The sequence below is a fragment of the Ciconia boyciana genome, chromosome 4, assembly GCF_034638445.1.
Source record: "Ciconia boyciana chromosome 4, ASM3463844v1, whole genome shotgun sequence".
Taxonomy (NCBI): domain Eukaryota; kingdom Metazoa; phylum Chordata; class Aves; order Ciconiiformes; family Ciconiidae; genus Ciconia; species Ciconia boyciana.
The window spans coordinates 36,289,264-36,304,406 of record NC_132937.1 but is presented as its reverse complement, the minus strand read 5'-3'; the positions used below and the strand labels follow the sequence as shown (position 1 = coordinate 36,304,406).

Here is a 15,143-nt window from a genome sequence, read left to right as displayed (position 1 = left end):
AATTCAATAGTTATATTGGGAAGATTGCCTTATCATTCAGCCTCTGCCAGGTTTATTGTGGCACCATAAGATACGCTTTCTTCTGGTTTATCCCTTTCTACTGTAATTTCTAATACTTTAATTTCTCACCATTTAATGCTCCACTATGCCATATGTATTTAGCTATTTCCTAGTCTCGTGTTTCACTAAGGCTATTTGTTTCCCTGTCACACTCCTGCACTTTCCTTAAATGTTTCTACATATTCAGGTGTCCTTACAAACACGTTATATGGAGTCGTGACATCAAGCTTGTTTACTGAGCTCCAGTGTTCAGTAATTCACTTATGAAATAATGCACTTTACAAAATACTGCCAAGCAGAACTTACTTCTTAAAACATGCTCTTTCTTGCAAGTGACAGTGTAAGACAAATGATCCTTTTATTTGCTGTGTATTATGTTCCATTTTTCTACTAATTGAAGAACCTTCTATCAGGTGAGCTCTGCTCCCTAGGCTAAGTTGCATGGAAAGGAGTAGAACGGAATGAAATGGTTGTTGGTGTGAAGTCCTGCAAGGCAATCTGTTTTAGACTTGCTTATCTGGGATTAGAAATCCTGGCTAAAAGTACTGAGTGGTTCAGTTCAATCACTTCTTGTAGGAATTGTTTGTACTTTGATTATTTTTCCAGGTAATCTTTAAAAATGCAGACTTACAATAACAATCTGTAGTGATTAATTGTAATCAGTTGTACGGCAACCTTTTTAAAGAAGTGTAGTGTCTTTACTTTTGTTTTTATTATAAACCGTGTGAAATTTGTGCCAAAACTTAAAACTTAAGAAAGCTAAACAGCCCTTAAATTACCTTCTTTTAAGACCTTTTTGAGATGTCCAGCTGTACTGTATGCATTGGAAACTGACAGTATACTTTAGACCTCAACTGAGAACTGAAACTGGTTTCATGTTACTGCTTAAGGCATTCTTCTAACTTGGTAGTAATATATTGCCCAAGTGGAAATAGTTAAAGCTTATGCTTTTTCCTATTAAAATGAAGCCTTGTTCTTCACATCGGAAGTGATGTGTGAGGTAGGTATTGATGGAGTAAAAGGCATGGATCTCTGCAAAGCTGTTTTTTTGATGTCAGCCTCTGCCATTTTGGAAAGAATCAAAACAAGACTTTGCACTTACCAGACTTATTTCATGACACTACAGTTTCACTGGATGCTGTTCTAATTTTCATTTGAAAAAGATGTCCTGAAATCTCATGTGCAAATTCCTATTGGGATAATTTAGCCGTTCCTTCATTAGCGGAAGGTGGGGTTTTGAGGGTTGTCTATACCATTTTATTTATAAATGTATTTTCTTCTAATACTTCTGCATTCTTGAGACTAGTAAATACTGGTTGGCTTTTTAATTAAAAATGTATTTATTTTTGAAATGCTGTGTCATGGCAAGCCAGCACTTGCAGTATTGATCAAAGAAGCCTGGGCTGTGCAGCCACTTGTCTGGTTTGATAGACAGGATGTTCTCCAGGCTTTGGGAAGATGTTTGTGTGCTGAGGAATTGTTGGAAAACTTTTCCATTGTCAAACTTCGTGTTTGAAAGGGTTTTAGGTTATGTGTGTGTGTGTTTTTTTTAAGACGTCTGTTTTTTAAAGAAGTCTGGAGACAGCAGTATTGCCAAAGAAATTTCACAGGGATTGCACAATGTACAAGCTGGATCAATACTTTGTCCCAGTTGTATTTCTGGCAATACTTCATGTGCTAAGCACAACATTTTCAATCATGTACAGCATACTTATCTACGCCTGATGAGAACGCCTCCAAATCTTGTAATCTTCAACTTGGAACAAGGCATTCTTAATGTTACATTGGGCTAATACATGCCTAAAACCAAGAATGGCAGTAGTCAACACCACCTTTAAAATGGTATAGGAATTCCAAAATAAACTTAAAGAATTTTATTTATTCCTTCTCTTACTTACTAGCCTTCTGAATTCCTTCAGTTGGCAATAAATTGCCTTCAGGAATTGTAGGAAACATCACTTTATGGACAACAGGAATAGCCCCAAAGTCAGTGGAATAGCCCCAAAGTCAGTGGATATTGGCATAGGAGCCAGGAATTCCTTATTCTGTATCTTCTGTTCTGTAGAACAGCATGCTTTGCTTTCATGGCTCAGATGACATGTTTGTCTGAAAGACAAAGGTCTTCAAAATGTGTATTGTATTGGCTTTCATAGTAGACTCTTGCCCAGAGATTTTACTGGTGAAGAGTACTAAAGTAGAGAAGGGATGTCTAGCTAAAATATAATCTTAATGTTTTTGAATTTTAAATATCTGAAGATAACACATTGTCAATACAGTTTTTCTATTTAAGAACAGAATTTAAAACTATCTGGGGGGGGCTGTGTGAATATATATTCACTTTTGTGTCTGTGTGACTATATATATATATATATATAGTCACACATACAAAAGTAATCTTATTCTTTTCAAGATTGCTTATTTAGTACCTCTGAAACTGAAAGCTATTGGCAGTGCTTTGAATCAACTGTAAACCAAGAACTCTAAAACCTATGGAGGAAAGTTATGTGGGGTTTTTTTTCTGATAGCTGATGCAGTTTTGTGATGATATGCATACAAATGAATGCAGGAAGTTTTGCAATTTCACTTGTGCACAAGATTGTTTTATTGCCTTCTTTGTGGTATTTGAGTAGTGAATGTTTAACCCAATTATCTTACTGCACATCAGAGCTGCCTTTGTTACTCTGGGACTGAAGAGCAGAAATGTGTCCCTTGACCAGGAATTGCCCTGGCCTTAGGCTCCCTGCCTGGCTGAGGCACCAAAACAGGGACCTTCTGGGTATGGTTGAGGGCAGTCTGGAGAGCTGTGAAACTTTTTATTAAGTTGACCTTGTCTGTGTATGCCAAACTCTTAAGTGAGGAGTGCTGTATGTACAAGGCTCTGCACGTAAAATAGAAAAAATAGTTTAAGTACAGTTTCTTTAATGTCTCGCTTAAGACTGAATTAGGAATGTCTTTCCATTTTGCCCTCTGTTCTTGACAAAGAGATGGGTGGGATTTGTTTTACAGCTGTGATACTCAGCTCCTCACAGAAACCACCTGTGCCGGGGAGACCTTGCTGAAGGCACCCTGGACTGTCAGCATCAACTGTCCAAGCCCCTTCAGTCTGGACCTGCTAGAAGCCTTTATGTGTTGAAGGCAATGTTGACACTCTTTAAATGAGGGAGAAACAGCTTCCTCCTTGGCTACAAATGCTAGATGAGGTGTCATCTTTTGCGGTTGGCTGGCTAATGAACTACCTTCCTGCCTTTCCCCGTACCCTTCAATGATAGATGATTGTGGTCTGTATGAATTAGTACATTTAACAAAGGTATACATATGTATATGTGGTATCAACATCTAGATATGAGTTAACTACTGCCTCTTGATGGTAACCAAATGCAACACATTGGTGATTAATGTGTCATTTGTTCTCATACACATACTGTGACTATCAGATAAGTAATTTTCAAAATTGATAACATTTACAGTATGCTGGTATTTATCAAGATGATGAAACAAATATGCTGCTTTAAAGGACACTTGATTTCTAACTTCGAGGTTGTGTTCACTTGCTGTTCAATCTTCAGTCAAAGGGCTAGTAGTTACTACCTGATGTGGAGATCAATTAAATGCTGGAATAGGATAGCTGCTGAGTAGTGATACCTGTGCTGTCTATCAAAGACTGTTGCCAGACATGTGTGATGGCTGTTGTACCTAGATAGCCTCCTTGAAGAAAAACCATGAAGATGTTTGCATTTTACCAGTTCACTTGTGTAAGATAAATTAGTATCACTGTAGACTGAATGTTGCAAAAGACAAATAATGAGATGTCTACTCTCTTCTTTTCCAGACTATCATTTTACTCTGGCCATTCTTCGTTCTCCATGTACTGCATGCTCTTCCTAGCAGTAAGTATGCTCTTTCTATGTAAATGGCAACAAAAAGTCTGTTAGTTAGCTAGTACAAAAAATGAAATATTTACTTGGCTGCTTTGTGCACGGGACATTGCTTTTGTAGGATACTTCTCCGACATAATTGAAGATTTCTCAGTAGGAGTTGTACGGGAACGCCACTGATACTGGGACAAGAAGTAGAGTTATGTTCAATATGCCTAAAAATACTTAATATGGTAGTTGACTTGTGTGTCTTGTCTAAAATTAACCTGGTGACAAGTGGATTTGGAAAATAAGCTGCTACTTGAATTTAGTTATTGGTAAGTATTGCAAGCCATATAAAAATACATAATAGGATATGTCTGACTTAATGAAACATGCAAAGCCTATTTAAAAAACAAAAAACCTAAACTTTGACCAAATGTGGGTGGGCCCATAAGCACGAAACAGCAGATCAACTTGAATTTTTAAATTCCTTTTAATTTTCTCCTGTCTTTTAGAGGTGGGGAGGGAGCATGAGGGAAGCAAGAGGACAGATCTGTCTGTAAGTAAATACTAATGATAAGGTCAATTCACTAATGCTTCAATGGAAGCCCAATATATTTCAGTTCAAATTGTTCTAAGTCAGCTAGGGCAAATTATCATCACTCCTAGGGTAAGCTTTACAACACTGAAAGATTGATTTGGGAGTTCTCCCCCTGCTAATTTGTAACACAGAGGGTATTAAAGAACTTGTGCAATTTTGTTGTTTATGTAGTTGTAAAATTAAGCTCTAGTCCTGGATATAAATTGCTAACATAATACATACATGCCAGTATCTCCACAGAGCTCAATTCAATTTGCCTTCTTATCTTGATTGCGTCTTCAATTTTTTTGCTGTATCTTGGCAATAGTACAACATCCACAGCAAGTGGACAGATTATTCAAACTAAAACCCTACAACCACATACAGAAAGACGTGGCTCTTCAGTATGACATAGATCTTTTTAAACTTTATTTTAAAATAAAGGTTTTTCAGAAGCTCAGTGTTCGGTTTGGATCTATCATTGCAGTCTGTTTGTGGCTAAACCTGTTTAGTTCCTCTCCCCTCTCTTGCCTGTCTTTATCTAATGTAAATACAAAGAGTTCATGGAAGTATTAGGTCCTGGGTTTGACTAGAATATAGTGCAACTTCCTATTTGTCAGCTGTTTTTTAAAAAAATACAGTGAAGTTTCTTCACTTGCTCATTATGACTGACAGTCTCCAAAATTATATAGGTCCACTTGTGATATGATTCCAAAAACAAACCCACCATTTCCATAGTACAGTGGAGCAATTACTGCTATATAGCAATCTAATACAGATTTGCTCCATTGGGTTCAGCCATACCCTTGTGATCCAACTTCTCCGTGCATGGTTTTGTTGAGCAATGTGAGAATGTGATACTGCCACCTCTCAGAATCACAAACTTAAGAGACAAGAAAAAACTTGCTAGGTGTGTGGCAATGAGTATGGTTTATAATTTATACTGACTGGATTACAGTCATTTGGCAGGGATCTGAATCTGTCTGAACTTTTACCTGTCACAGGTATGTGTAGGGAGAGTCCTGCTTGCTGCAGCCTGGGAAAAAGGTGGTGGTCAGGAGGACTTCTCAAGACTGAGAGAAAGGAGTTGCTAGTTTCAAACCTTGCATCTGTTAATTAAAACATGTGTGCGCCTTGGCTGCCCCCCCCCGTAATACTGAGGCCATCTTTAGTTGAATACAATATAATAGAAGATGTGCTGAACAGCTTGGACTTCAGGCCTTGTTTGTTTAACCTACTAGGATTTGAAACAATGCAGCCTTTGGCAAAGAAAGTCAAGAATGCTGTATTTTGAAGATACTAGCTTCATGTGGGTTGAATAATGCTTTCTGTAGTTGCCTGGGGCATGGTTTTTTGAATCCATGCAAAGGAGATTGTGTGGAGAGCTCCTGAACAGGCAACTATGAACCTTACCTGTCTTGGGGCTTTATGTGTATGTGTGTGTGAGCTTCAGTCTTAGAAGCTTCAACCTTCTGCATGGGGGAGAGGTGGGACAGTGGAAGTAAAATCCATCCTCTGTATGCCACTTTGAAATGCTGTAAATCCAGAGCTTGTGTCAGTCCTGGTTCAGCAATGAAATAAAACTTGCTGTGGCTCAGCATGCTGCTACAGAAACTGTCCTTGTGTTCATTCAGTTCTGTAGCAACTGCAAGACAACATGGCTTTACTTAGCTCCCTTAAACTAGAAGGGTACGAACGTCTTTAACAAATGTCACGTTAAAAGAGTTAAACAGTAAGTGTTTTATTGGAGATCAGTTTGTTACTCAGTAAACTTGTCAATGAGTAGCCGGAACCCTGGCTAGAGGAGAAGGCATTCTTCATCTATTCTTGCACCCCAGTGTCGTGTTTTGTCTTGTCTCTGACTGAGCTATTGCCCAGTACAAATAAGAGGCTTTGTGGAGATTAGGCTTCTACTTTCTTCGGTCTTGTAATAAGATTATGCATCCAAAAACTGTTGGGAGGCCTTCACAGGGACATCTGAAGAAGGTTAATGACTCCTGGGCAGGATGTTTTTACCTTGCTGATTAACACAGCATTACTGCATACCAACCTTTGCACTGAATGTGGTCTTTTTATAAAAAAAAAAAAGGGGGGGGGGGTAAAAAAAGTACAGATGTCTTCAAGCAGACAGCTACTGCAGGAAGGTGAGGAAAACTGCTTTCTAACCCTCCCCCTTGCCCACATGGCAAGGCAGAGTGCTGCCACTGGCTCTAAACCAAACCTGTGGCACTTGATAACCTGTTCGTTAACTGAAAACTCTGATGCTGTCTTCATCTGTTCTTTGCACACTTACTCCAGCCACAGACAGAGTCATGAGCAGGACAGAATCGTTAACATGTGGCATTACTCACAGGCAGTATTAATCATAACCAGACACTACCATGCTGGTTTCTGGAGAGACTGGAGGAGTCTGCCATGTGTGCATACTGCAGAAAGCATACTCTTAAATGTTACTTCCTGAACATGTGTACTGTGTCAGGTTATGCATTTCAAAATTGAGGGAACATTTTGGGGGAATCAAAGGGGAAATGATCCCTGCCACAGACAGCACAAACACTGCAACCATGAAATGAGAGATGCTTGAAGTGTGTGGCTTAAATAAAGCCACCTTGCAAAATACTATGCAAAGCAGTGAAATACTTCTGCGGCTTCAGTTACTTAAAGCAGAATTGCTGAATTACAAACAAGTTAAATTGTAGCTTTTTTCTGTTCTGCGCACCTGCACATGGTGGATTAAACACGAACATGAGGTGGTTCATCAGCATTTTCAAATGTTTTAGATGCTTTAAACCTTTAGTAACATGAGAAATTCCACAAGTCTCAGTGCGAACTGTGGTATCTGAGTTCTGACTGCATGGCTTAGTTGGTATCAGGAGAAAAAACTGCAATTTTGAACAATCCTGTGCTGCATGTCCCACCTCATAGTGAGGGCAGTACGTGGAAACACCTGACAGATCAGGCTTTATACTTAATGTGAAGGAAGTTGTTGACAAAAACTAAGCTGTAGGTGCTGCTGGGTGCGTGTTTTTTTTAAAAGTTCATCTCTTAGGGATGTTGCGACTTTAATGTCTTCATATTCTGGGGGCTTCATTACCCTGGAAGCAGGGATTTAGTCTAGATGGTCTCTCATTTTCTTGCTTCAGGAGCATATAGAAGAAAATGTGTGATTCAGTTCAGAAGGAAGGATAGAAGCTGAAAAGCTTAAAATTCCAAATTGAAAATACATAACTTTAATTTGAAAAGAGCTAAAGAAACATGAAAGAATATCATGCCACATGAACTGTTCAAAAGGAATAGTCTAAGCAAGCACATATCTGGGAATTTGAAGCATTTCTCCTTAGTTTGTCTTTTGGTTTGTGGGACAGCATTGGAGAGCAGAACTTAATTCTTAACTTCAGGAACGGAAATACTTACTTGGTATGTAATTTGGGCTCATGTCTTTCTGGGAGGACACAAACAACCTTTGTTCCCCAGCATTTATGGTTACTTAATATTGTCTGTCTTGGGTTCCTTGCAGGAGCAGCATTCACCTTCCATGCATGTGGCAGTCAAGCTTTTAAAGGTTATCTAAATAAAAGGAATGAGTCTGATACCATATCAACTTATGTACCTCCATAGTTCATTAAGCTAGTCCCTGCTTAAAGCCTTTTATGGCAAACTATAATGAATCTATGCTTTGTTACCATGTTTGAATTGTCAGTGTGCTCATGTGCAAAATCTCTACTTGAACTGGTCTTATTTAGCTTGTTGTATGTGACTATCTGGCATTAAAACAGAAGCAAGGGCAGCGCCTACTGCAAATCGCGGTGGCACCTGTCATTGAGAAATGAGGTTTGCTCATCTGCAGAGTAAGGAGAAGAATGCATTAATTCTGTTTCATAAAACACTTACCTAACAAGTTCTAAAAGAATGATAATACGCTAGAAATGTGTGGGGTTTGAATAACTTTAGGGAAGGTTAAATAATTTATATAATCTACCTATTTAAATAAGCAGTAGTGTATATCACTTATCATTCTTACAGCATAGAGATCACTGCTGCATTTTTAACTGGATGGTGTATTGCCATGTACCTGTAAAAAAGCCATTGTGTCTAGCTGGATCAGTTTGTCCTGGGTTTTCAGCTTACTTCCAGGTTAGACTTATGGTTTCTTCTAGTTTCTAACTCACTGGTATATGGAATGAGTGAAACCACAGAAAAAGTCTGTTTGCAGACTGTCAGGGCAGGAAGCTGTGGTGGAGAATGTATTTTGAGATTTATTTGGCAGGGCTAGGTGGGTCACTTTGGGTCCAGACAGAGCTGTTACCTCTGGGATGCTTTTGCCAACAAGAGCCTCGTGGAAATTTAGAGTTTGAGCTGCAACAGTATGTGGGAACCCAGTGACCTAATAGCAGATGCTGGATCCCAAATTGTCTCCGTCATCCCCTCCCCCTGCTGCTCCTTTCCTTCCATAGTTAAACAGCTGGCATAATCTCTCCTGTATCAACAAAATCATTTTATCTTGGCTTGGAGAATGGGAGGGCGAGTGTAGTTGAACACATCTTCTAGCAATGTCCACGCAACCAAACAAGCACCCTTCCTCTAGAGCGGGAGGTGCTGCAGTTAATCATAAGGTTTTGAGTCAATGGTTTTTAAACTTACATCTGAAAGCTATTGTAAATTAAAATGCTAAATGCATGCTGTCTTCAGTAGCAAGAATGACGTGCTGCAACTGTTGCAGTTGGCAGAAATGAGTGCAGCCCTGAGGATCAGGTTCCTGTAATGGAGTCAGTCTTGGCTGGAGCTGGCCTGGGCACTTCCCTGTCTGCACCTAACTCCGGATTAAGAACAGGGCAGCAGAAACCTAGCCAAGATGCCCTGCTATTCTGGGGATGGCAACGTGTTTGTGTTGCTTGGACATGGGATGAAAGGGGATGATGAATCTTTGCGTGATGTAACTGGAGTAGCTCTCAAGCCCTCCTACAGTTCATTGGGAAAGAACATCTTGTGTGTCCCAGGACACAGGGAATTACAGACGAGAACAGGAGGGCAACTGATATTTCAGTGATCTGGGCTGACAGCCTTCTTTTGCAGAGAGATCATAGGCTAAACACAAGTGAAAGTGGGGTTTACGCTGCTTTTCGTACTCATGCTCCTAAATATGCCAGTCAAGCTTTGCTCTTGAAATCTCTTACTTTAATTGTTTATGTTGGGATTGGAGGTTGAGTGAAACAGTACCCAAATAAGAGCCTGGGAGCCTTTAACACTATTTTAGGTATATCTGTTTGCATGGCAGTATTTCTTTACTTTCCCAGATGCTACTGACTAGAGCTACAGAACAGTCCTTAATTTAAAAAATAAAGGGTAACTGGTCATGCTGTGAGGCTCAAGTATGGAGACACTTGAACTTCTACTTGTAGGCGCTGCTAGTATTCTTTTAATGTTGGTATTTAGACTTTTTAATAGTAAGCAAACAAAGCAAAACAACTTCTCCATAGTTTGCTTGGGAGCCATGGCTGTCAGTAGTGATGAGATTATTGTGAATTGGCTCTTGTAGGACTGTGCTGAAAGTAAGACCTTGAAGTGCTTATGTTCTTCTAGCGACGGTTTCTGTAACTTGGTAGGCACAACATAAAAATATTTACTCCAAGTAGAAGGAACATATTTAGGTTTTTTCTCATCAGAAAAGAGCCAAGTGTTAGCATTTGCAATAGAATAAAATATTACTCCTTACCCTGCTTTATGGTAAAATGATGTCAATAAACAATTATTTCTGCAATGTACAGCCAAGTTGAGGCTGGAGGATTAAAAACCAAAAAAACTGTACTTGTCCAGCAGGAAATGTCTGTACAGAATAGACGGATTGTACTTTTGATATTGAATTGAGAGTTGGGCTATTACTAGTAACAGACAGGATTTTTTCCCATTGCATAGGAGGCAGCACTTGCACATCAATTGCCTTTTGACAGCAGCATGTAGCTGTCTTAAAGAGGCCAGACTAGTATGTATTCTGCCTTTTCTCCCTAGTCTGGTTGCGTTTTTTTTCCCTTAATTCAGCTGTCCAGTGTACCAGTTCCCTGTACCAGCTCACCATAGGGCTATTCAAACATCAGAGCTGGCACAGGGGAGTCCGCAGAAATACATGGTTAGAGTAAAAGGAATAGACCATCCCTTTGAACAGCAGCCTGGATACACATCCACCTCAAAGTAACTGCAGACCTATATCCTTTTCCTTCACTGGAAGGGGAAAAATTAATTCTGAAATGTTGCTGCTTCTTTCCTTTGTTTTCTGCCCAATCAAAATAAAACTAAAGAATGGATAATATTGCAGATATACCAGGGATCATAAATACGTATTTGTTAAGAAAAGGAGGAGATCTCATTAAAAAGGCAAAATAAACTTTGAAGTCTAAGTTGCTTTTTTCTTCTTTTTTTTTTTTTAAGAACCCCAGCTCATAAGTGACTCATGAATTCTGCTACGTCTCTGTAGTGCTTTTATAATAAGTTTTCTGTTTGGATGTCAGCCTGTTGTTTAAAATTACATGGGATGGGCATTACCCATATTAACATCAACCTTCACATGAAACAAACTGCACCTTGATTTCTGGTTTGCAGGCAGTGTCTTGTTGGTTGATGCCTAGAGCTCTGTGTTTATTCATAGATACAGTGCTTACAGGTATAAGACAAGCTGTTGCACTTGTATGTAACATTTGCATAAACACAAGATTTTATATGACAGGTTATTTCTCAGCACATCTTGTGGCTCTTGGCCATTGTTTTGTGCTCAGAACTGCAATTTTTAAACTGTTTCCTGGGCTTCTTACACTTCCTTGAATTCCAGAGTTTGTGCTAGCTGAAATAGGATTAATGGCTTTTATACAAAGCTATTTGAGTAATAGCTTTTCTACAAACTAGCTTTTATACAAAGGAATCTCAAGTTTCCTGTAACATGCAGAAAGGGAAGAGCTATTTTGCAAACCTTCACAGAAGTAGAAAGCTTGGAAGATCTCTGAAGGGGGCTTTTTCCTCCCCTGTTGCCTAGTCTGAGCAGGGCAGAGGTGTCTTGGTCTGTACTGCTGGATTGTTTAGCAGGATTGGAACAGTGAGATGGCAGATCATCCCTCTGTCTAAATGTTTGTTTTCTGTTACTTTATAGCATTATGCAAGAATCCAGGGGTGTGTCTCAGCTCTTTCATGCTTTTGGAGAATCTTGTTTGAATAACTGCTTGTGTCAGAGATACTCGGGTGCAAACTGTGTCTTGTAGAAGTGTGTAGTACTGGGGTTACTGGCGTCCCCTCTCATCACAGAAAGACAATGATGCTTATTTACTGATGGAGCTGGAGGGTGGATAGTTATTTTGGTCTCTGTGCATCTACTCAGCTTCCTAATGGCAGACTTCAGTGTCTTAGGAGTGGGGGGATTGTGTCCTGTAAGGATGTCCTTGGGTTATCTATCTATAGAAATGGAATCTTCCTATCCTATAAATGTGCCTGGATTCTCAGCCTTTATTCCTAACCTCAGGTCTCCTGGAGAATTTTGCCCCATCTTTTATCATATTAGTTACTCTGAGGCTGGTTTTTCTGTAGACTTTCAAACACTGGTGCCTCCTGTGCTTTCCTTTCTTCTTTCCACCCCTGCCTCATTAACAAAACCACCAACACACAGTACCTCCATATCCCCTCCCTCCAACCCAGAAATCCCAAAGCCAACCACATACATGTGTACACACACTTTTGAGGTGGCTTGTGCATAACTGTTTCAGAACTTATTGGTTTGGGAAGAATCCTTATGGTGGATTTCCACAGCACTGATTACTGTTTGTGGCTCTCAGGACGTTTTGGGTCAGCAAACTTGCTTCGAAGTAGGAGCTTCTCTAACTGTAGTCAATAATGGATCCAAATACTAATTATAACTGCAGTAGGATCTTGTGCCTGCTAAGAACAAAACAGTAATGCCATAGAGCTTTTTCTTAATGCTCAGGCATATATCATGAAACCCAAGTTAGACATGATTAATGGTAAATGCTAAGCTAAGTAAAGTAAATGCCATTTACTTGCTCTCTCCCAAAACTTGTATTGACTACTATGGTCTCTCAAAGTAGGGCTTATTTCATAAGAAAACTGACTTTCTGGACCTTTGTTTCTCCTCCAGACTCTTACTACTTGTACTCAGACAAATTGAGAAGTGTTCTCATTTCCCTGTGTCACAGGGGAGCTTTTGCTCTAGGAAAACTATATTCTCTCTCTGTTTTGCTATTAAGTTCATGATGATGTGAGTATACTAGGATTGAGGAGACAAAAATAAGAGGGGAGAATAGGTACATCTCCAAAGGGAAAGTGTGCTTCTGTTCCTTAGGACAGAACAGGACACCTGTAGGAAATGCAATTAGTAGGGCCTTGTGATATCAGGAAACAAAATCCTGTTGAAGAAAATCACTTTTCGAAAAGTGACAGAACAAATCAATTGGTACAAGTAAAACTCTTCCTGGGTGGGGGGAAAACCCCCAAAACTTTCTTCCTTTTGACTTCCATTCTTGAAGGACTGAAAGTGCAGGAGGATTTCCCATACCTTAATAGGCAAAACATTTTGCAGTACAGAATTTTTGTGTAATAGGATTTTGTAAAAAAGCTGAGAAGGTATTGAATGAAAAATGACTGAGGAGTTTTAAATATTGAAACTAAATATCTGAAATATGACCTCAGTTAGCGGAGTGAGTAGGTTTTGGTAGATTTAAAAGAATTTGGTGCCCTTAAGGTTAGGGATGTGAGATGTTAGCCGTTAGGAAATTTTCTTGTGAAGCCGCATGGTTACACCTCCAAAAGTCCATCTAGGAAATAAAAGTCACTGTACTTTTACAATTAGGTAGGCAGGCATGTGTGTATATGTATATTAATACTGCTTTGGTGGAAGAGCAAATACTTGAAAGCTATGCTAGAAGCATTAAGAGTAGCAAGTAATTCTCCAGTTGCGGGGACCCTTCCATTCATGTCTGTGGCTTCTTGCAAGAAGCCACAAAGTAGCTGTGAGTCTCTCTTCATTCCTGTGTGTATTTTTAGAAATGAAGTACTAGACCATAGATTAAGAAGAAACTTGTGTTCAGGATGTGTGTTGTGTAGAGAACATATTTTCATTATAGAGTAAGGATTAGCTAGTAGGGAAAAAAAGTTGGAGATTATTTAATCCCATTACAAGAGAGTTTCTGAGATCTATTTGTGCACTTCAAAAAGAACGAACAAACAAACATGAGAAACAGCAAGACGGAGGGGTGAAGATAACTAGATCACAGCTGCATGATATTACTGAACAATCAGGCAGATGCTCAGAAACAGGATAGCAGGGAAGCTAGCATGGCCAAATAGCTGTCACTGATAGGAGCACGTTGCTACCAGAACAGCTCCAGATGCTCCTGTGGGGTTCATAGGCTCACAAATGTATTTCTCAGCAACAAGTGAAATGCTGGTCAGGGGCATTACAGTAATATTAACCAGATGATGTTTCCTAAAGTTCCTGCTGCTTCTGTAGATTACAAGCTTTACTTGTAAAGCTTATTCCTTTCTAGTAAAGAGACTTGGGTGGGGAGACAGGCAGGGATTTGCTTCTGTTTCCCTTCTTTAAGCCTGTGCTGTAAATGACTTCAAAGAGGAGCAAAAGAACCTGAGGCATGCTGTGCATATCGGGAGGGGTTCTGTAAACAGTCTGAAGTCATTGCCCTCTGTTAGTCAACAGGGTCAAAGTAGTAGTCAGTGTTAATGCAGCGTAACACCAGGACATGGCTATATTGTGCATATAATGTTATATAAGGACTAAAACTATATAAAGGACTCTTGGACATACTTCTGGTATCAACCTTAGTTTCTGTTTAATGGAATTATAAGGCAAAAGCTCCTTCCTCTCTTTGGCTGCTTTATTTTCCTGTGCAGTCCTGCTGGCCTGTTAGCCCAGACGTGTCACTGTTGTCTTTCTAAGGGTGAGTCATGGTAGTCGGAAGGATCTTTGCAGGGGAGCATGACTGCCTGAGCCTATTAAAAGCTACCTGCTTAAAAATAACATGGAATTTGCCATTGCAGCAGCTGGTTAATAAGCAATTTACTCTCAACTGAACAAAAAAAATAACAGAAAAACAATTGTAACCAGAAGAACAGCTGCTCCTTCTGAAATTAAGCACAGCAGTGATGAGTCACGCTGACACTTATCTGTGGGATGATTTCTCACCCTTCTCACATCTAGTTTTAGAATAATAGAAATCCATCTGCTGGTAGAAGGTGCAAGAAGGGCTGTGGGCATTTCCTGTGCAGCTACTGGAGTTGGTGTGAAGAAGGACCTAGAATTGATGAAGCCTGCATGTGTTCTGCAGGTGATAAAGCAGCTCCAGATCTTCTCTATGACTGGAGGTTCTGTAGGAGGTACTCTCTTAGTACGGAAATTAAGTCTTCACACAGATGTTAAATCCAGGTTTCTTGTTTGATGCTTTGTCAAGCAGAAAGAAAATCTGAATGCATGCTGCGTAAGGGAGATTCAAAGACTCTTTTATTGGTCATTTGGTGTTGTGGGCTGGCATCTTTCCAAGGTTGCTTTTTGTGTGGCTTGCCTGATTTCCTTCCTCTGTTCAGAAGTAAACCTGGTTTCCCACCTATCTGCAGTTGCATAACCCTTTTTCTTTCTAATA

General features: G+C 39.6%; 1 protein-coding gene across 7 annotated transcripts in view; it reads left to right on the top strand.

The window, feature by feature from the left end:
* PLPP1 (phospholipid phosphatase 1) overlaps positions 1-15,143 on the top strand; it is a 67,709-nt gene that overhangs the window by 47,866 nt on the left and 4,700 nt on the right. For 6 of the 7 annotated variants that reach the window (XM_072859261.1, XM_072859260.1, XM_072859255.1 and 3 more), the window contains one exon: positions 3,890-3,947. In XM_072859261.1, the coding sequence (XP_072715362.1) occupies positions 3,890-3,947 (58 nt within the window). Of the gene's footprint in view, positions 1-3,889; positions 3,948-4,432; positions 4,477-15,143 lie in introns of all 7 variants that reach the window. The other variant, XM_072859262.1, reaches the window with a different exon arrangement.